Genomic DNA, 23,391 nt, shown 5'->3' on the forward strand with positions numbered 1-23,391 from the left:
TAAATTGCAACATGCACAAAACAAGGAGCTGTTCCATTCACCTCATCATTAGCCCTTTTCCATATTCAAGCCTAGAAAGATTTTCAGGTGGCTATTCTATCAGGCTGCATACCGTGGCATCATGTGGGCTGGTAAAAATGAAGATGGTGGGGTCAATTCCCTGTCAATCATGACTGGTGTCTGCACTGCAATAAGTAACTGGAATCAATTTTTTTTGTGAATAATTTGTATTATGTAACTATTTTTCACTCACTATATTTTCTGGCATATTATTCCCTTTGCTGCTGTCATGTACCTTCAGTTCATCTACAGAAGATGTCTACTTGCATACCAGAACTGATGGAAAGCTATTCAACATTGCCTACCTGAGACCCATGACCAAGATACACCGTCCGCATCAGAGAATTGTTTTATACCAATGATGTTGCATTAGCATTTCATACAGAGCAGAACCTCAGCTGCAAATGGACAGGCTCTCTCATGTACCAGCCTCCCCGGACAGGCGCCGGAATGTGGCGACTAGTGACAATAAGCAATTTTCATTTCATTTCATTTTCATGTCTGTAAAAAGTTTAGTTTGATCATCAGGAAGACATGGTCATAGCCCAGGATGTTGCCATATCAGAAACAATCAGCATTGTCATTGTAATGCTGGAGGTTATTGATAGTTTCACAAATTTAGGTTCTACAATCACCAGCAATCTGTCATTTGATACGGAAATCAACAATTGCGTCGCAAAAGTTGCAGTTGTTACGTCCAAACTGAGAAAGACTGGAACAACAAGCAACCCAATCAAGAAAAGGCTGAATAATTTCCACCTTCGCTGTCTCACGTGTTTTCTCAGCATCTCTTGGCAGGACAAGATCACCAGAGGCCCTGGGGCATTCCAATTCCATCAGCATACACTCATTACTGTGCCAATGTCTGTGCTCATTAGACTACATTCATCGGAGTGATTACTGCTGTATACCGAAACGTCTTCTGTATGGTGAACTGGCCACTGGGTCACGACTCAATGGAAGTACGTATCTCCACTACAAGGACACATCTGAGTAAGAGATGTAGATGGCAGACATTGACACAGACAACGGGGAGACAGTGCCTGACAGCTATGACCTCTGGAGGCCGTCTGCCTGGATCGGCACTGGAAGTTATAAAGAGAAACACAATGCGCAGTTCTTCTCAACTCACTTTCTTCATTGCAGCAAATGCAGCAGGAGCTGCCATGACAGACTGAGGCTCCAGAGCCACACAAGGAGATGCTTAACGCAGAGTTAACCACCATGGTACAAATCACCGTCTCACAAGACAGAAGGCTGCCAAAGTTAAAGATCAATGTTAAAAAAAAAAGCCACTCAATTACTGCTTCAGAAAGATGCAGTACAGAAGACCGAATTGAAACATGCAGTCTGCCTGTATATTTAAATTTTAGCATAACATGAAAGGATACAAGTGCTCACTAAAGCCTTTTTGTCAGTTTCTTTTGTTCAATCCTCATATTATAACTGACAACATCTGAAGGAGAGCGAAAGCTGTCCTGTGCAGACTGGTCAGACAAAAGATTTTCAGCACAACATTTAATGGATAAACATTGAAATGTGGGTTATGATTTCCATCTAAATCGGCAAATAAATTAAATACTATGTTTGTAATGTGCAGAACAGGTTTACCAGACTGATTCCTGGGATGGCAGGACTGACATATGAGGACAGATTGGGTTTGTTAGGATTGTATTTGCTGGAGTTCAGAAGGGGGGGTCGATTAGAAACCTATAAAATTCAAACAGGACTAGGCAGGATAGATGCAGGAAGGATGTTCCAGATAGTGGGGGTGTCCAGAACCAGGGGTCCACAGTCTGAGGATACAGGGTGGACCATTTAAGACTGAGATGAGGAGAAATGTCGACACCACGAGACTGGTTGGCCTGTGGAATTCACATTAACTTGGAAATACTATGCAGGTTCTTCAAAACATGTAAATATAAAAGACATGCTGGCATTTGGATGTGGGAGAAAATAGAATATAGTCTAAATAGTCACAGCAAGTACAGTTAGGACTGTTTACTTTGGATCACATGTCACAAGAAGCATTTTAGCGATATGCGACTAAACTTTATTCGCAATTGGGAAATTTCAAGTTACAAATAGCAGATAATGGTAGCAATATGTTATAGGCAATATTACGTTAATCTGACCTACTACCACCAAGAAGGAAACCACAATCAGAACAATCTGACAGTATCAAATGCAATGTTTTGTTGCCGACTGCAACTGAAAAGGAAAGTAGTCTGCAGTTTACTTATCATTTTCAGCTTCTAGATAGCATTTCATGAAAAAATGAAAATCACTTATTGTCACAAGTAGGCTTCAAATGAAGTTACTGTGAAAAGCCCCTAGTCACCACATTCCGGCACCTGTTTGGGGAGGCTGGTACGGGAATTGAACCTGCGCTGCTGGCCTTGGTCTGCTTTACAAGTCGGCTATTTAGCCCACTGTGCTAAATCAGCCTCATAATAAAAGCAAATTACTGTGGATGCTGATATCTGAAACAAAAGAGAAAATACTGGAAAATCTCAGCAGGTCTGGCAGCATCTGTGGGGAGAGAAAAGAACTAACATTTCGAGTCGGATGACTCTTTGTCAAAGCTCATATCATATCAGCCTCATATGTTGCAGTGAGACATTAAAGAGGTCCAGACCTCAAAAGTGAGTGAAGAAATCAGCTGAAGTAACTGAAACGTTGGCTTTGTCTGTCCCACAAGTGGAATAGCACCCACTTTTTAATTTCTATATATGAGAAAATAAATTACTCATTGAAGAAGACATCACCAGGAAGTGGACAAAACAAGACCTTTCTCGAGAACCTTTTAGAATCTTACACAACATCTGTAAAGTGATACGAAAGCCAATTTAGGAATAATTCATGAAAAAGATCCAACAATTTCCATCTCCAGTATCTAGTATGCATCTTCGGCATCACATAGAAAAGACAAAGTCACCAATAAAATAGTCCTTTCCGGTGCAAACATGCCACATATGCAAGTGTTAATTAAGCAAAAAAGGCTTCAGTGGCCTGGGCAAGTGAACAGGATGGAAAAGGCCAATTCTCCAAGGCAGATAGTCCGTGCCAAGAGATCAGCAGGGTGGCAAAAGTTCCAATTCAAGGATGCTGTCGGAAGAGAAATGAAAGCCTCAATATCAATCACAACAAGTGGGAAATTCTAGCTGATGGTCAATGCAAAAAAATGACACCAGTTGAGGGGAGGAATTCACCACCACAATATTCCGGGCAGCACGGTAGCATGGTGGTTAGCATAAATGCTTCACAGCTCCAGGGTCCCAGGTTCGATTCCCGGCTGGGTCACTGTCTGTGCGGAGTCTGCACGTCCTCCCAGTGTGTGCGTGGGTTTGCTCCGGGTGCTCCGGTTTCCTCCCACAGTCCAAAGATGTGCGGGTTAGGTGGATTGGCCATGAAAAATTGCCCGTCGTGTCCTAAAAAGTAAGGTTAAGGGGGGATGTTGGGTTACGGGTATAGGTTGGGGTTTGGGTAGGGTGATCATGGCTCGGCACAACATCGAGGGCCGAAGGGCCTGTTCTGTGCTGTACTGTTCTATGTTCTATATTCCAAAGCAAAAAGCCCTGCAAACAAGGCATCAGCAGAGATCTTCCTGCACCAAGGGACAATTTCATGTGAGGAACTTATAACAGACTGGATGTACCTTTCCCGAACCAGTTTGTTCAGCCATCAAAACAAGTCCAGAAGATCTCACCTCATGTCACTAAAGCTTTGAGGATGCATTCCCATCACCTCTCACAGATGAATCAATGGCATCCCGAAGTCCATGTCGAAAGTCGGAAGTGTTGTTTATCAAATTTCTTTATAAAATTTGGGTGTACTTTGAATGAAATATTAGATACTTTGTTCAGGTTCTTCCCCATCATTCAGCTAGGTTAAGATCTAATTCTTTCCACTCAGCTTCAAAGAGGATCAGCAGCAATGAACTGATAGCACAAAGTTCCAACCCACAACATGCCTGCTTGTAGTCACCCTGAAAGATTTTGTCGTGGGAGATGGGGATGGGGCAAAGTGCAGAGAGAAAGGTCAGATGGATAGTCATGTTCATGCACCTCGTTACAACTGTCAAGAACATTTTGTAAAATCCTTGGGATATACTGCCCATCCCTAATTGCCCAAGAACTGAGAGCAATTAAGTGTCAACCACATTGCTGTGGGTCTGTAGTCACATGTAGAGCAGACCAGGTATGGGTGGCAGATTTTCCTCAATTAAAGGACATTAGTGAACCAGGTGGGGTTTATGACCATCAACAATGGTTTCATGGTCATCTTTAGACTTTTAATTCTAGATTATTAATTAATTCAAATTCCACCATCACCATGGTTGGATTCGACCCTAGGTCCCCAGGGCAATACTCTGAGTCTCTGGATTCCTAGTCCAGTGAAAATATCATTACACCATGTCCTACCGACATAGAGCATGGCCTGCCAGGGAGTAAAGGAAGAAGGACATACCCTCAAAAAATATAATACAAAAATATTATATTTTTTTCAATCCAGGCTACATAACCTAATAAACTGAGCCGCATTATTCTGTTCTAAACCAAGTGTACCAAGTAGTCGCTAAAATTAAATATTTCAAATTGCTCTTACCTTCACTTTTTCTCTTCTCAAGCAACAGAAGAGACAGTTTTCATCAAATGACCAGTCAGAAACACCTGTAGGCTCACAATCTGTGGAATTCAAGAATAATTTTAGCCTAACAAGAGATTGACTTTGTTGCTGTTTTAGTCTTTTTCCCCCATCCTTCATTTGGGAGGGTGTATGATCTGCCAAATAGCACCCTATACAATCATTCCACATTTCAGTCGACCAGAGGTACACTTGGCAAAACTCCGAAACTTCCTCCTTCCCAGCGGAAAAGGAGGAAAACTAAGAACTCAGCTTCTATGTTCTATAAATAAAACCTCTACACATAACTGAACAGTGCTTAGAATAGAAACAAAACTGACTTAGCTTTTTGTATTTGAGGGTATGAAAACACTTCATTCTTTCCTTCTTCCTTTGCTTCTCAGACAGGTATTGCTACGCCCTTGCAGCTGAGGGAAGAGAGCCCCAAGCCCTCTGTCAATATAATTCTTCATTCAGAAGTTTAACAATAAATCTTGCAGCAATTTTACTCCACCTCCCAAAGCATAAGGACATGTTACAATAATAGTCGGCATGGTACCTCACCAATGCAGCCCAGATAACGTACTTACAACAATGGATGGTAAATCAAACATAAATTCTTCCAATTCTTAAAGTAGGAATGTTGGTACTCTTAACACAAAATAATGTTCTGTCCACTATGATCCTTACAAAGACATCAAAGTCACAGAGAGACCGCAGTGTTAACTGCTTACACTGTGCACAGAGTGGAAGCTGAGCTTAACTTGCCTAATTAAACCCATTAACTGGAATAAATCATTTCTAAACTTAGTGTTCAAAAGGTCAAGAGGAACTGGGTAGTGCAGTGGGTCAGAGAATAAACCTTCACTTACAAGATATCGAATCCAGCCCAACATAATGGGATTAAAGTATCCTTGATCATCTGGCTTTAAGGGTCTTACATGAAGTTATTCTGAACAGTTTCAATTCAGCTCCGAGTGGGTATGGCACACCTCAAAACTGTCGTCATTCAGCATTAGTTGACAGGGATCAATAAATTATGTACCAGTATGCAGTAGGAGATACTTCACTAGGTTTGGGCTGCACCACATTATTGGGGTCTGATGTTGGTTGGGGCGGTACAGTGGCGCAGTTAACACTGCTGCCTACGGCGCTGAGGACCCGGGTTTGATTCCCGCCCCCGGGTCACTGTCTGTGTGGAGTTTGCACATAGAAAATACAACATACAGTGCAGAAGGAGGCCATTTGGCCCATCGAGTCTGCACCGACCCACTTAAGCCCTCACTTCCACCTTATCCCCGTAACCCAATAACCGCATCTAATCTTTTTGGACACTAAGGGCAATTTAGCACGGCCAATCCACCTAACCTGCATGTTTTTGGACTGTGGGAGGAAACCGGAGCACCCGGAGGAAACCCACGTATACACAGGGAGAACATGCAGACTCCACATAGACAGTGACCCAGCAGGGAATTGAACATGGAACCCGAGTGCTGTGAAGCCACAATGCTAACCACTATGCTACCGTGCTGCCCCTTATTCTCCCCGTGTCTATATGGGATTCTTCCCACAGTCCAAGATGTGCAGGTTAGGTGGATTAACCACACTAAACTGCCACTTAATTGGAAAAAAATAATTGGGTATGCTAAATTTATTTTAAAATGTCTGATGTTGGTCGCCCAGAATGGATTCTACTCTATTTCCAACATCCAAAAACTTCTTCACAATTTAAAAAAGTATCAAAATGGTGCAATTGATGAAAATTATTACGGGTACATGATAATGCAAGGACTGACTGATAACAGTTTACTGACAACAGAGTAACAAATTAAAATGAAATTAGAAACGCACAAGTGGTGGTACTTAATGTGTACTCATTAATTATTCAGAAAGTATAATATCACAGAACAACCCTTGCTGTGCTGCATTTTTAAAATATCTCTTTCTGGGCCAATACCTTGGTGCCCTATTTTAGTCTATTTTATCTGATAAAGATATGTTCAGTAATAATACAGAACAAAGGGATCTCTTTGCAGTATGGTGTTACGACACTCTGGGCTTGCGCGGTCAATTCCAGCCCCACTTAGAGCATAGAGCATAGAACAGTACAGCACAGAACAGGCCCTTCAGCCCTCGATGTTGTGCCGAACAATGATCACCCTACTTAAACCCACATACCCAACAATCCCCCCCATTAACCTTACACTATGGGCAATTTAGCATGGCCAATCCACCTAACCCGCACATCTTTGGACTGTGGGAGGAAACCGGAGCACCCGGAGGAAACCCACGCACACACGGGGAGGACGTGCAGACTCCACACAGACAGTGACCCAGCCGGGAATCGAACCTGGGACCCTGGAGCTGTGAAGCATTGATGCTAACCACCATGCTACCGTGAGGCCCCACTTGACCCGGACTCACAACATAATTGAAGTGAACTATTAATTCTTAGAAAATATCTGAAGCATATGGTCTTTGGCTGCCCACTAACCACAGTCACCAAGTTTGTAAATTTAAACACAGTTAATTTTTATTAATAACAATAATTAAATAGGCAGCAAATACAACTGGTTAACTATAATCTAAGTCCTAACCCACCTCTTTAACTCACCCACCCTCTACATACGCACAAAACAGACAAACAGAGGGGAAAGAGGGGTGGAAAGAAAAATAATACATAGAACATAGAACATAGAACAGTACAGCACAGAACAGGCCCTTCAGCCCTCAATGTTGTGCCGAGCAATGATCACCCTACTCAAACCCACGTATCCACCCTATACCCGTAACCCAACAACCCCCCCCCTTAACCTTAACGATGAGTAAAAGGATAAAAGTCTTTGTTTCAGATGGACATCTTCCACTTTGATTATTTTGTGTGTGCCTTCAGTTGCGGGAAGGTCTTTGCTTTCAGTCGGTTATGGTTTTCACTGTACATTCATCTGGATCTCAAAACTTCTCTGCAGATTCAGAGACGACAGGCAAGAAACCTTTAGAGAGAGAGAGAGAGAGAGAGAGAGAGAGGAGAGAGAGAGAGAGAAAGAGAAAGAGAAAGAGAAGAGAAAGAAACTCACAGCTTCTAAATTACTGTCTGTTGCCAGGCAGAATACAGTCTTCGGCCAATCCATTGGCCACCAACCAACTAATTAAAACAAATCCCTCCAATCTCACCTGTACCAAAAAGTCTAAGTTCTTCTGTTAAAAATCTAAATTTTTGGGGCGGCACAGAGTCAGAGTGGTTAGCACTGCGGCCTCACGGCACCAAGGCCCGGGGTTCAATCCCAGCCCCGGGTCACTGCCTGTGTTGAGTTAGCACATTCTCCCAGTGTCTGCGTGGGTCTCACCCCCACAACCCAAAGATGTACAGGATAGGTGGATTGGCCCCTTAATTAGAAAAAAAAATTTGAAAAGAAAAAAAGTCTAAATCTTCAAAACACAGTGTACTATTTTGCAACTTTTGAGTTCCTCCCTATAACATTGAACTGTTGTAATAATAAACTCCAATGGAATAACCTTGCATTCCAAGTTTTAACCCTTTCTAAAAATGCAAGCAGATTATAAACTAAACTTTGTTTACGGTCATGATGGACATATGCTTCAAAGTGCTGAAGGGTAGTAGCAATGCTCAGGCTTCCTTTTCAATGGTGGAAAACTTTCTTTGGCACAGACTTAAGTTTTTCTGAAAACTATCCCAGTAGCCTCTCTATTCTTGCAGTAGTACTGCCCTATCACCAGGTCACTGGCATAGAACATAGAACAACATAGAACATAGAACAACATAGTGCAGAAGGAGGCCATGAGGCCCATCGAGTCTGCACCGACCCAATTAAGCCCTCACTTTCACCCTATCCCCGTAACCTAATAACCCCTCCTAAGCTTTTTGGACACCAAGGGCAATTTAGCATGGCCAATCCACCTAATCTGCACATCTTTGGACTGGGGGAGGAAACCAGAGCACCCAGAGGAAACCCACGCACACACGGGGAGAACGTGCAGACTCCGCACAGACAGTGATCCAACGGGGGATTGAACCTGGAACCCTGGCACTGTGAAGCCACAGTGCTAGCCACTTGTGCTACCGTGCTGCTCCAATGGCATCTGTGGCCATTTTTAAAGGTCTGTAAAGGAAAAAACAGGCGGCGGCCAGAACTGGTTCGCCCACCAACATGGCCCTCAATCTCTCAAATTCTATTTAGTGTTTGGTAGACCACATCATTTCTGCAACATACCCAACATGCTGGTTTCCGCAACATATCCAACATGCACTGGCATTTCGCACCTAACTGAACCAGTTACTGTGGATTCAGTCGAGATGGTTGTTGCTTTACTGGTTCAGAGTTTCCTTTGTCTAGACCATAAGACCATAGGGGCTGTTTAGCACAGGGCTAAATCGCTGGCTTTGAAAGCAGACCAAGCAGGCCAACAGCACGGTTCGATTCCCGTAACAGCCTCCCCGAACAGGCGCCGGAATGTGGTGACTAGGGGCTTTTCACAGTAACTTCATTTGAAGCCTACTTGTGACAATAAGCGATTTTCATTTCATTTTTTCATTTTCTTTTTTTTTTAAATTTAGAGTACCCAATTAATTTTTTCCAATTAAGGGGCAATTTAGCGTGGCCAATCCACCTAGCCTGCACATCTTTGGGTTGTGGGGGCGAAACCCACGCAGACACGGGGAGAATGTGCAAACTCCACACGGACAGTGACCCAGAGCCGGGATCGAACCTGGGACCTCGGCGTCGTGAGGCAGCAGGGCTAACCCACTGTGCCACCGTGCTGCCCTATTTTTTCATTTTCAAGATATAGGAGCAGAAATGGCCATTTGGCCCATCGAGCCTGCACCGCCATTCGATCATGGCTAATATATTTCTCATCCTCATTCTCCTGCCTTCTTCCCGTAACCCTTGATCTATCCACTTATTTTATTTTTGAAATGTTTTTATTGACGTTCACATTTTATGTATACATTTCAGTTCATAGGTTAAGTTACAAGTTGCAAAACCACGCAAAACAATGCAAAAACAACCAAGGAAAAATTTTAATTACCAAAGAGCGGTAAATAAAACTGAAACAAAGATCACTATATATATTTACACGTACTTGTCTCCCCTCTCTGTGGCTGTGGTCCACATTTGGCCAATCTGCCTCAGCTGTACTCCCCACTGTTGGCCCAAGCAGGTGTTAACCGGCGTGTTTTTTTTATTATTCACTCTGGTTTTCTACTGGCCCTCGGACCAGTCCCGAGGCTCTGTCCCTTGAACCTCGCGATCTTTTAGCGAGCTTTCAAAGCCATCGTGTACAGACCCAGAGTCCTCAACCATTCCTCATATGACAAGCCCTTCATTCCTGGGATCATTCTTCTGAAACTCCTCTGGACCCCCTCAAAGGCCAGCACATCCTTCCTTAGATACGGGGCCTAAAATTGCTCACAGTATTCCAATAGGGTCTAATCAGAAGTTTATACAGCCTCAGCAGCACATCCCTGCTCTTGTATTCTAGCCCTCTCGACATGAATGCTAACATTGGATTTGCCTTCCTAACTGTTAACTGAAACCTGCATGTTAACCTTAAGGGAATCCTTAACTAGGACTCCTAAGTCCTAGTTGTGCTTCAGATTTCCGAAGCCTTTTCCCATTTAGAAAATGGTCTAGGCCTCTATTCTTCCTACCAAAGGGCATAACCTCATACTTTTCCACATTGTATTCCATCTATAATAATATAATAATAGCTTGTCACAAGTAGGCTTCACTGTGAAAAGCCCCTAGTCGCCACACTCCGGCACCTGTTCGGGGAGGCCGGTCCAGGAATTGAACCCGCGCTGCTAGCATTGTTCTACATTACAAGCCAGCTGTTTAACCCACTGTGCTAAACCAGCCACGTCTGGTCTTCCCCTATCACCCCGGCACACAGTTCTCAATTCTCAATGCGAGCACCTTCACCAACAACTTTGCATCAACTTTCAGCAGCAATATCGTGCAGTATGACTCACACTGCTCCGGGTCCTCATCTTTCTTTAAGATCGGAGATTTGGGGGGGGTACATCCTCACCAACAACAGCCCCAGCTCCGCACCAAACTGCATTAAAAAACTCTACTGGGAACCCATCCGGCCTTCCCTGCAGGCATCGCACCAATGTGATCCATCACCTCCCTTCACCCAATCGGGGCCCTCAGTCCCTGCACCCTGCCCCCCTCCACCTTAGGGAACTCCAAACCATCCAGGAACCACCACATACCCTCCTCCCAGCCAGGGGCTCTGACTAGTACAGCCTCTTATAGAAGGCCTCAAATACCCCATTCACCCCCTCCAGACCCGTCACCACTTTACCCCTTTCAACCCTCATCCTACCAAACTCCCTCGCTACTGCCTGCTTCCTCAGCTGATGGGCCAGCATCCTGCTCACCTTTTCCCATACTCATACACTGCCCCTCTAGCTCTCCGCATCTGCCCCCTCGCCTTCCCCGTGGACACTAACCAAAACCCCATCTGGAGCTTCTCCTTTAACAACCCCTCCTCTTGCGCTACCGAATGCATCCTATCCACCCTCAGAATCTCCTCTACGAGCCTCGCCCTCTGCTGCTCCATCGCAGGTTCGCTCAGAGTAAGCCTCAGCTGCTTCCCTCTCACCTTTTGAATACTCTGGTTCTGCTCCGCTCGGCCCCGCTCCACTCTCACAGGTTCGCTGGGAGTGTGAGCCTCAGCTGCTGGCCTCTAGCCTACATCATTAGTTAACGTAGTGCACCCTGGTGTGTTCTTACAAATATGCCCATTTTTTTTTAGTATCCTTATTAGATCTTTTTGCTGGTCTTCTAAAGAGACAAACTCGCTCTCTACCTGTTCTAAGATGTCTGTATTTGTTAATCGTACCACAGGAGGGTCATGCTGTGAACAGTCGACCTCTTCTCCTACCTCATTCTTCCCACTACTTCTACCATCTGACACACCTGTTCCTTCCCTACGATGATATGATGATATATCTTCAACATATTTATGTGGCATAATCTGTCCTTTTTCCTGCAGTCTGGAGCATCTATCAGGTAAGCAGCGCCGGCCCTAGGGTTGCTGGCGCCCCGGGCAAGCTGAACTTCGGCGCCCTTCGGGGGCCGAGGCGGGGGGGGACGGGGCCGGGGGGGGGCTGACGGAGGGGGGGGCGGCCAGAGGGGGGCCGGAGGGGGGGGCGGAGGGGGCCGCCCTGGGGGAGGGCGGCCACCGCGCATGCGCTGGTTGGCACCGGCCCAACTGCGCATGCGCGGGACCAGAGTCTCTGGCGCCCCCTAGCACATGGCGCCCCGGGCGACTCCCCGAGTTGCCGGTGCCTTGGGCCGGCCCTGCAGGTAAGTCACCTTATTGACCCTCCTAACTACCTTATAGGGGCCACTGAATTTTGCTTTCAGAGGTTCACCCTGCAACGGCAACGATACTTGCACTTCATCTCCAGTCTGGAATATTCAGGACCGGGCATGTTTGCCTGCCCACATCTCACTTCCACAACTGCAGGGTTGGCCATGCTAAATTACCCCTTAATTTGGGGGGGGGGGGGGGGGGGGGGGGGGGGGGGGGGGAGAATAATTGGTTTCTCTAAAAAAAAAAATGTTTTTAATTACCCCTTCATTGAAAAAAAAATTGGGTACTGTACTCTAAATTTTAAAAAAAGAAAAGAAAAAAAAAGGTTCCTCTCCCCACATTTTCATTCTTGCTCCCGAAGCTACTATCTTAGCTGTAATTGTTCTCAAAAGGTATAGCGTCCGGAAATTGGGTAGTCATATCCATGACCATAACAATGTACTGATGCGCTGCCTTCTTTTTAGGCACTGGTCCTACGCAATCTACCAATACCCGACTAAATGCTTCTTCAAACACTGGTATGGGGAATTAAAGGTGCGGGTTTAACCTATTACCTGACAGATAAGACAGGTTCTACAGAATTGCACTACATCCTTATGCAGTCCTGGCTAGGAATACTCCTGTTGACTGATGCCTGAGTTTTGCGAATTCTCATATGTCCTGCCGTTGGTATCTTATGTGCTGTCCGCAATACTTCTCCACGATATTTGGGCTGTATCTCTATCTGATGAACAACCATCCAATCCCCGCCCTCAGGTTGATGAGGATGTCTCCACTTCCTCATTAGAACTCCGTTCTTAATGTAACAGCACTCTGGAGCCCCTCATCCTCAATTTCTGAGAGAGCTGACTGTGCTAATCTATGTGCTAATCTATGTATCTCTGGATCCAACTCCTGGGCCTCAATTAGTGAAGTCCCACCAAGCACTTCCTCGGAATTATCCCCATTCTCAAGGATAGTTTTGGCTACTCTACCATCTGATTGTGACGTTACTTTACTCTCGGGTGGTGTAGATTGTTTAGCCATTGCCCTGGTCAGTACACACTGTAACTGTTCTGTCTCCTTATCTACACGCCTACCAAATCGTTCCCCAAAATCAGTCTACCCCGTCAACTGGTAACTTCTGAACCACTCGGACAACTACTGGACCAGACAATAAATCACACTTCAATTGTACTTAATACAATGGAATTGGGCTATAATCTCCACTTATCCCATTCACTAATACCATCACTTTCACTGAACTCTCCAGAGGAAAAACCAAATCCCTCTCCATCGGAGGGTTTGTGTAACACCTGTGTCCCTTAAAACAGTTACGGGTTTGGCCACCTCAGTTGATGAGAAAGGGGTGATCGTTGATGGAACAAAGGTTTGAATTTATGGATCAGCTCATAATCATCAGCCATTATTGCTGCTTTTCTAGCGGTCATCACCCTTTGGTTTTCAACATGGGTTCTTGTCACGGAAGGTAGTGAATTCTTAAATTCTTCTAAGAAAATGACTTCTCGCAAAGCCTCATTGGTAGTTTCAATTCCCATTGCTCATATCCACCTATTAAAATTGTTCTGCTTAATCCTTTCAAATTCAGTACAGGTCTTTCTCGGCTGTTTCCAAAACTTTTGCCTATATGCCTCAGGAACAAGTTCATTTACACCTGTGGAAGTGGATTTCATTTATTGTCTTGTTTTAATCTTACTGTCTGTATGTAATATTAAGGGTCTGAAATATATCTGTGATCCTCAAGTAAAAAGATGTTAAAGGGTTGAGGGAATGGAATGAGAACAGAACTCTATCTGTTAGTGCAGAGACAGCAAAAATGAGTGTGTAAAACCTTGTCAACTGAGACAATGGACATTGGAATGTGAAAGAGCTGACTCAGGAGCACGAGAGGGAAGGAGATAAGGAAGTTGGACCTGATGGACGGATAGGATAAGAAAACCGTTAGCAGCAGCAGTAATGATTATGTCATAGTCACCACCCTCTACCTCGAGGATAATAATTCCATATAAGTACATGTTCTGGATCCTTGCCAAATCATTGGTGTATCTAGGAATTTAAGGGGACCACCTCTAAGCTGTGATTGTATAAAGAGACAGTCCATACTTTGGGACTTGGGCACTTCTCGAAGGTGGTTCCCCGACTACTTAGAGATTTGTCCCGGCCGTGAATAAACGAATATTCGTTACTGACGTGTTCGAGTGTTTTACTTCTGGATTGACGGACGGCTATGTGAAAGCGCAATTCACACACCCAGAATCTTTTTTTTTTACCTCGTCATAATCCTTCCACACACCTCCGACAGGGAAGCATAAACTTCCTGTGCCTGCCACATAAATTTACTTAGCATGGGTAATGTCCACTTTTCTTTCATCCATTTGGGTAGCTTTTTCTCAAATGCCATGAAATGTCTCTACTTCCTTTTCTTCAAACTTTGGTAGGGCCTGTATAAACCTAAGCATATTGCCACTGGGTTCCATTGTATGTTAAAGCTCCCCTCTACCTCCTGGCAACTCCCTTTTAATTTCCAGTGCCTTAAACTGGATAGCTCTCTCTTTTGCTTTTTCCTCTGTCTTCAATTCCAACCTCCTCATTCCATTGGAAAAGCTCTTTCTTTTTGCTGCATTTCCAATTTTCTTTCTTTTTGCTGTATTTTTCTTTTTAACATTTTTATTCTCCATTTTCACATTTTCCTTCAAAATTTACACCCCACCCACAGACAGTAAATGGTAACGAATACAAAATCAATCCCCGTAACAATAACAACGATCCCATCCTCCCACCACCCCAAACAAAGGCCCACCTGTCAATATATGCATCCAATAAAACAAACCCTCCCACGGTGGAAACAAAAAAACAAAGGAGAAAAAGAAAAAGGAGTCCGGGACCGCCCATGGTCACCATAGAGTGCACTCCCCCCATCCCCCCCATTCCCCATTCCCCCCCCATCCCCCCTCCTCCCCCCCCCCCCACCACACTCAACCCCATCCAACCTCTGAAAGAGTACCATACATGATACCCAAAAGTTGTAAACACCACCCCCCCCCCCCCCCCCCCCCCCTCCGACTCCTCCCGTCCACTGCCTCTTGTAAAACTCCTCCCCCCAACCTCGGTTCCTTCCCCCCAACTTTCCACCCTGGCTAGACCACTCGGACCCTGTTCTGCCAGGCTCCGATGGCCGCAGCCCCTCCCCACACCTCACTCCCGTTCACCTACACCCCAAAGAGCCCTCACTTTGAGTGAAAGTCCCATCACTTCCCTTGTCCAAATATATACAACATTGGCTCCTTTAGCCCATACACCCACACGTAGTGAAACAAAAAAGAAAATACAGTCATGAGGTTACATCGACACATGGCTATTTCTCAATTTCTCAGTTCTGCCACAGTCCTTCTGCCTTCGCAAACTCCTCCGCTACTTCCGCCGTTCCAAAATAAAAGGCCTTGAGCTTGTAAGTTACCCTCAGCTTCGCTGGATATACAATGCCGCACTGCACCTTGCTAATGTGCAGTGCCCTCTTCACCCGGTTGAAAGCAGCCCGCCTCCACCGTAAAGTCCTGGTATACACGTATACCAGCTCCAGCCCACTGCACCACCCGCTTCTGCTTGGCCCAGTACCTACGGAAGCAGAGTCACTACCCTTGGCGGCTCACTCACCTTTGGTACAGGCCTCCACGACCGATGAGCCCGATCCAGTTCATATCGGGAGGGATCCTCCCCCTCCCCCAATAGTTTCGCCAGCATCGCGGCAAAATACTCAGTCGGCCTCGGCCCTTCAACTCCTTCGGGCAGCCCCACAACCCTCAAATTCTGTCGCCTGAATCTGTTTTCCAGGTCTTCCATTTTTCGTCGCAGATCCTTGTTAATCTCCATCACCTTCCGCATATCCTTCCCCATCGAGGTAAGTTGATCACCGTGCTGCAATAATGTCTCCTCCACTTCCTTCAGTGCCTCCCCTTGCTCCCACACCTCCGCCACTGCGCTCACGTCGCCGGGGAAATCGCCTCCTCCACCAGCACTCAAAACCTCCCTCATCTCCTTCCTCATTGCCTCCATGTATTTTGTAAACTGCCTTTTGAATTCCGCAGCCATCACCTTAGTTATTTCTTCTGCCGTAAGCAATGCGGCCTCCCCTGGTGCTCCAGCCTCCATTTTCCTTGGTGACCTTTCCACTCCCCGACAGACCTTCAGCTGTTTTTTTTAACGGCCGTTTTTTTTGCTCACCCTCGAAATTTTCCTTTACTGTGCCTTCTCCCTGCTTTTGCCGCCTCCTTGGATCCTGGGACCGGGTTTAAAGCCCCGAAAATGCCGTTCCCGAACAGGAGCCATCCATTGCGCGGCTGCCTCCTGACCGCCGTCACCGGAAGTCCCCTTTTTGCTGTATTTCTAACAGTTTCATTTGTAACTGGATTTTAACAAGTTCCACTGTTTCTTGCCACGTCCCAGGTTGAGTTTCTGGAATTGCTTTCAAATTTAAATGCTGACCAATCGCTTGCATTATCTCTACCTTCCTACCTTTAAGCAGCACCTCCATTTTTAATTCACTTGCTGATTCATTTAGCTTGCCTTTTCAAAGTCCTTGTAAATAAACCAGAAGCAGGTCCTCCACCTGATCATAGAATTTACAGTGCAGAAGGAGGCCATTTGGCCCATCGAGTCTGCACCAGCTCTAGGAAAGAGCACCCTACACAAGGTCCACACCTCCACCCTATCCCCATAACCCAGTAACCCCACCCAACACAGGGTAATTTTGGACACCAAGGGCAATTTAGCATAGCCAATCCACCTAACCTGCACATCTTTGGATTGTGGGAGGAAAACGGAGCACCCGGAGGAAACATACGCAGACACAGGGAGAACGTGCAGACTCCGCACAGACAGTGACCCAAGCCGGGAATCGAACCTGGGACTCTGGAGCTGTGAAGCAATTGTGCTATCCACAATGCTACCGTGCTGCCCAAAGCCTTTGCACCTTCCAGAGCCATCCTGTTACACTATTACAAACCTGCTGCATTTTCTTAATAAATACCGTGCCCCAAATGTCACGGTCTACCATTCCAAAGATCACAAAACCAAGCCCGCAAATTATGTTACGATATCCTGGGCTAGTATCCGGTCAATTCCAGCCCCACTTGACCTGGAGTCGCAACATAATTGAAATTAACTATTAATTCTTAGAAAATACCTGAAGTCTTCGGCTGCCCAATAACTACGCTCATAATAACTATAATTGAAAAGGCAGCAAATACAACTATTAATTATTATCCAATCTCTAACCCCGCTCTTTAACTTACCCCACCCTGTATACACACGCATACACACAACAGACAAAGGCAGAGGGGGAAAAGGGGTGGAAAGAAAAATAATACGATGAGTAAAAGGATAAATGTTTTTGTTTCAGATGGACGTCTTCCATTATTTTGTGGCTGTGCCTTCAGTTGGAGACAGGACTTTTCAGCCTGTAATGGTTTTCACTGTAGATTCATCAGGATCTCAAGGCATCGCTGCAGATTCAGAGACAGCAGGCAAGAAATCTTTTTTGAGAAAGAGAGAGAGAGTAACACACGCAACACACAAGTTCTTCTCTCAGCGTCCAGGAGAGTTCTTCTCTTTGGGTCCCCTGCAAACCTCCCACCTGACTGAAACCAATCACTATCTGTTGCTGGGCAGAATACGGTATTTGGCCAATCCATTAGCCACCAGCCAACCAATCGAACCAAATCCATCCAATATCCCAGGTGCCAGAAAGTCTGACTTCTTCTGTTAAAAGTCTAAATCTTCATAGCAGTGTACTAGTTAGCAACTTTTGAATTCCTCACTTCCTCTTAAAGGTATATGTCCGTTAAATATCAATGGGTCAAAAAGTATAACGACAAAGTAAAAGAATTGAGAAATAAGGGAATCAACAGGAAGGGAATAAGGGAAAGGTCCTCACAATGGTCATTCAGTGTCACGATGTTTGTGTCTTCAATCTTCATAGACATATCTTTTTATTTTTAAAATAAGTAAATAACCTTAAAAAATAACTTTAAAAACCAAGCTCAATCCCCCTGGGACAATGGGGAACCACTGGCTTTGTTCCAGGACATCAAACCCAAAGGGATAAATATATAAGACAGAGAAGCTCTAAACCTTGTGAAAACAAATCAGAGGACAGTCAGCTAAGTTATCTGTCATAGCTTTCAGCAGTTTAGGTTCAGACTTACTAACGTTCTTGATTGTTCAAAACCATATATAATTCCTGTATCAAAGTGACAGAAATATTCAGCAACATATCTGTCCAAAATGAACAAAATGTTTTGTATTCTCAAAAAAACCCCCCAAATTTGAGCGCAATTTATTATAACCCTCGGAAGCACCAACTTGACAGCTTGTGAAATTACAGAAAAACCTCCCCTACATTGTTCCATCTTTCTAATAAGGATTTGTTAAATGAACCTTACCGTACAATCCAGCTGCTTGTATTTTATATCATTTTCTTGTTTAATAAAATATAGTATTTACTGTTATTTGTGCTACATGCCGAGCTAAATTTTGTGGGTTTTTATTACCCATCAACTTCCATTATAGCAGAAATACAGAAGTCTACTCCCTTCCTAACAGCACTGTGGATGTACCTAAATTATATGAACTGTAGCCTTTCAAAGTAGCAACTCACTACCACCTTCACAAGGGCAATTAGGGATGGACAATAAATGCTGGCCTTACCAGATATGCTTACATCCCATCAACAAATAAAAATAGCCTAAAATACATTAGCCTAAACCTTTCAGCATGGGTGGCATGGCTATCCTCTCTCCCTCATCCAAAAATAGAATCCTGCAGGGAAAAAAACAAACATATTCCACTATTTCCAGAATTTGTTCTAATAAAAACTATGGGTTTCATAAACTATTATTGGGTGAGGTTATTAGAAATAAATTTAAAAGGTTTACCTTTGAATAGGCTGATATCTTTTAGAAGTCTAGGTCCAAACAGTCCTTCCAAAATGCTTTCAAACCCTTATAGAAAAACAATTACAACAATGTGAGTACAAACAAAATTGTCCTGGCAACAACATGCAGGAGCAGAAACAGCAGGCATTAATTTCACAATTATATATCTACCAACCCGTGCTGTAATATTTATTATACCCATTGGACTGTGATTAATAGAGCTGCTCAATATATTTATAGACATAAAAAAATGTTGCCAATTTTAAAATACCAGCATTAATATTTTTAAGTAATAATTCAGCTGGAACACAACTTCACAAAATATTGCTAATTCTTGCTTGTATATTGAGAAATGTCAACATAGGTACACTGGATCTGTGATTTTTTTTTTTTACAGCTTTACACTGCATCTAACCAAGCCATGGCTGACCTGGCAGTGCTTGATGTAATGACTAGTTTATACCAGATACGCAAAAACATATGTTTTCTCTTGCATATATCCATCAACAATAGGACAACTGGAACGGACTATCCACAAAAGTAATCACAATCGTAACATCCAACCTGCAATATTTTATTTCAGCATTTGGGCAGAATTATGACATTAAATACATATTTGGGCAAGGGAGTGGTTCCATACAGATCTTTTAAGCAGTTCGCCATGACATTGGTAACCTTGATGGTTCAGCTTTCTGCATTGGTCACTGATTAGTCCACAAGCTTGGACTGAATCAAACCTTCCAAATAAAGGAAATTCTAAGATTGTTTTATAGATGAAAATGGAAGAGGGAAATATGGAACAGGAGCAAGTTGATACCTCAAGAATGTGGAAAAACACAAATAAGCAATCACTGGAACCCGACTCCCAATATTTTGCTTCCAATCCTCATACACATTTTCATCCGTACTGTTTACCAAACTCAGTCAATAAACAAACAAAATATGGACAAAGATGCAGACTTCCACTTAACGCACAGTTAAACACCTCCACGGTACGGTAGCACAGTGTTTAGCAAGTTGCTTCACAGCTCCAGGGTCCCAGGTTCGATTCCCGGCTTGGGTCACTGTCTGTATGGAGTCTGCACGTTCTCCCCGTGTCTGCGTGGGTTTCCTCCGGGAGCTCCAGTTTCCTCCCACAGTCCAAAGATGTGTAGGTTAGGTGGATTAGCCAATGATAAATTGTCCTTAGTGTCCAAAAAGGTCAGGTGGCGTTACTGGGGTTATGGGGATAGGATGAAGTTGTGGGCTGCTCTTTCCAAGGGCCAGTGCAGACTTGATGGGCCAAATGGCCTCTTTCTGCACTGTAGATTCTATGATTCTCCAACCAAGACATTCAGGAATACCATGTAAATAACAGAAATCCACTATTTCTTTTATTAATTGACGGGATGTGGGCGTCGTTGGTTAGACCAGAATTTATTGGCCATCCCTAGTTGCCCTTCAGAAGCTGGTGCTGAGCTGCCTTCTTAAACCGCTGCAGTTCTTGAGGTGTAGGTACACCCATTGTGCTGTTAGGGAGGGAGTTCCAGGATGTTGCCCAGCGAGAGTGAAGGAATGGCCAATATATTTCCGAGTCAGGATGGTGGGTGACTTGGAGGGGAACCTCCAGGTGTTGGGGTTCCCAGGAATCTACTGCTCTTGTCCTGATAGATGGTAATGGTCATGGATTTGGAAGGTGCTGTTTAAGGAACCTTGGTGAATTATTGCAGTGCATCTTGTAGATGGTTCACACGGCTGCCACTATGCGTCGGTGGTGGAGGGAATGAATGTTTTTAGAAGGGGGAGCAATCAAGCGGCCTGCTTTGTCCTGGATGGTGTCGAGCTTCTTCTTTAAAATAAATTTAGAGTACACAATTATTTTTTTTCCAATTAAGGGGCAATTTAGTGTGGACAATCCACCTAACCTGCACATCTTGGGTTGTGGAGGTAAAACCCACGCAGACACGGGGAGAATGTAACCCAGGGTCAGGATCGAACCTAGGTCCTCAGCGTCGTAGGAAGCAGTGCTAACCACTGCACCGCCCAATGTCGAGCTTTTTGGGTGTTGTTGGAGCTGCACTCAGAAAGGCAAGAGGAAAGTATTCCATCACACTCCCGACTTGTGCCTTGTAGATGGTGGACAGGCTTTGGGGGGGGGGGGGGGGGGGGGGGGGGGTGAGTTACTCACCGTAGGCTTCCTTGTCTTTGATCTTCCCTGGTAGCCACAGTATTAATGTGGCTAGTCCAGTTCAGATTACGGTCAATGGTAATCCCCAGGATGTTGATTTTGGGGGATTCATTGGTGTTAATGCCATTGAATGTCAAGGGCGGTGATTAGGTCCTCTCTTGTAACAGATGGTCACTGCTTGGCACTTGTATGGCGCAAATGTAACTTGCCACTTGTCAGCCCAGGCCTGGATATTGTCCAGATCTTGCTGTATTTGGACATGGACTGCTTCATTATCTGAGAAGTTACGAATGGTGCTGAACATTGTGCAGTCATCTGCAAACATTCCCATTTCTGACCCCTGATGATGGAAGGGAGGTCATTAATGAAGGAGCTGAAGATGGATGGGCCTTGGACACTATCCTGCAGTGATGTCTTCAAGGAGAAGTTCTAAAATATTTTCTCATAACAATCTTCTGCTTTTGTAGTCTTATTTTCTATATATTTATTTATTTATCCTGATCGTACACTTTCTTTAATCTTCTCATTTTATTTTCATCAACAATCACAATTGCAACTCAATTATCAAATTGTTCCTTGTAATTACTTCCCTTTGTTTATATTTTCCTCCGTTGTTTTGTGCACAAGTAAAATAAAGTATTTAAAATATTAAAATCAGAATGGATTTATTCAGTAACATTCACAGCGAGGGAAACTTGGAGGGATAAATTGTGTGAAAAAGAGTAGCTGTCTTGCAGGATTTATAGCTTCATTTAAAGATCTCTGCTGTGTTGGCTTCACATGACCTAACCAATAGATAAGCCTGTAGCTAAAACCCACAACTGCTCTAGTTTCAGTCCGCTTGCACAATTGCTTATTTGTGCACAATGCCGGATATTCCATGATTTACTTTAGGGTGTAGGTGGTGTGGGTAAGTTGCCCAAGCAACTCTAGGAGCTAAACTAACACACTACAATTCAGCAAACTACTGACCACTGTCAATGTTGAGATAGCTATGCTAGTATCTCCAGCCTAAGCTACCAAATACTGATTTGAAAAGCATGTGTCTTGGGATTGTTCAATTAATCCAATGTCCACCTTTGTTAATATTTTAAATCTGTAATATACACTGATCATATTTCCTGGTAATGAAATTCCCATTACTGAACAGATTCAGCCACAGTTAACCGATCCTTCAGTATGTGCATCAACCCTCAGCACACAGACTATTAACTTCTTCCAGTTAACATTGATGAAAAGGCCCAAAACAGTACATCAGCAATCTGAAATTCCCCTCTCACCAATTTGCGACTGATAGGAAAACAAAGGTAGCTTTAAGGGAGTTATATTTGTATTGGTAAACTTTAGAAATATGGTACAGTTTTATGTTTGTTCAATTTAATGTTTCTGTACCTGGAAGGGTGAACCCTATAGTTGGATTAATGCTGGAGAGAGATGTTAGTATATGTGGGGGTTGGTTCAGTTCCAACTGTGTTTTATGCGTAGAGAGGGCTCCCCAATGAAGTATAAATAAACCAGCAGTGGTTGTTTAATAACTGGGGCACTTTAAGCTCGAGAAACCTTTAAGTTTTAGCTCAGCTAATTTGATTGCAGTTCTCACAGTTCTGCGAGAAGCAGTTGGTTAGAAGGCTAGAGAGGGAACGTCGCTCTCGGCTTTGCTGGAGGAAAAGGCATACCATGAAATAATGGGAGCAGCTAGTTAATGAAACTAGAGAAATGAAGAGAAGTTTCCAAAAGGTCGGAGATCAAAGGTACTAGAATGCACTCTTCAGTAGAGACAGACAGAGCTGAGAATAAGGCTGAGACAACAGAAAGGTGTCCAAAGTGATTGTCAGGTTTGTGAGATTTTACTGCAGCCTGAGGAACGAGATTTGACAAAACATTGGAAATTGGTAGCTGGATCTCATCCGAGTCTGGACTCGCTGTTGAAAGTGGAGGGTAAGCTTTTTTTTTTAAAAGTGTAATTTTGAAAACCTGGTTTGGATTTCAGAATGCAAACCACAAAGGGAAAGGTTTATTCCGAGAGAAGATTTCAAAGTGTGTTTTTGGGAGTGGAGTTTGGAATTTCTCATGTGACAATCATCTTGTAGGATTCTGAAAAGAAAACCACAGACACCAACTTGGGTTCAGAGTGGAGTGTGTATTTGACCACAGCCAATCTGGTTGTTTAAAGGAGATTTTGTGTTACCATTATAGTTTAAGATGTATTCTTTAATCCATGCTAATTTAAAAATCTTTTATTCATTTATGGGATGATAG

The 23,391-nt window shown here is 44.0% G+C and overlaps 1 protein-coding gene across 7 annotated transcripts in view; it reads right to left on the reverse strand.

The window, feature by feature from the left end:
* lcor (ligand dependent nuclear receptor corepressor) overlaps window positions 1-23,391 on the reverse strand; it is a 140,991-nt gene that overhangs the window by 105,084 nt on the left and 12,516 nt on the right. For 2 of the 7 annotated variants that reach the window (XM_038773403.1, XM_038773404.1), the window contains exons 2-4: window positions 18,966-19,031; window positions 5,028-5,114; window positions 4,669-4,748 (exon numbers count right to left, since the gene is read on the reverse strand). In XM_038773403.1, coding sequence (XP_038629331.1) covers window positions 4,669-4,748; window positions 5,028-5,064 — 117 coding nt within the window. In that variant the 5' untranslated portion in view covers window positions 5,065-5,114; window positions 18,966-19,031. Of the gene's footprint in view, window positions 1-4,668; window positions 4,749-5,027; window positions 5,115-18,965; window positions 19,032-23,391 lie in introns of those variants that run through there. The other 5 variants (XM_038773402.1, XM_038773413.1, XM_038773406.1 and 2 more) reach the window with 3 other exon arrangements.

The sequence above is a fragment of the Scyliorhinus canicula genome, chromosome 16 (assembly GCF_902713615.1).
Source record: "Scyliorhinus canicula chromosome 16, sScyCan1.1, whole genome shotgun sequence".
Taxonomy (NCBI): Eukaryota; Metazoa; Chordata; class Chondrichthyes; order Carcharhiniformes; family Scyliorhinidae; genus Scyliorhinus; species Scyliorhinus canicula.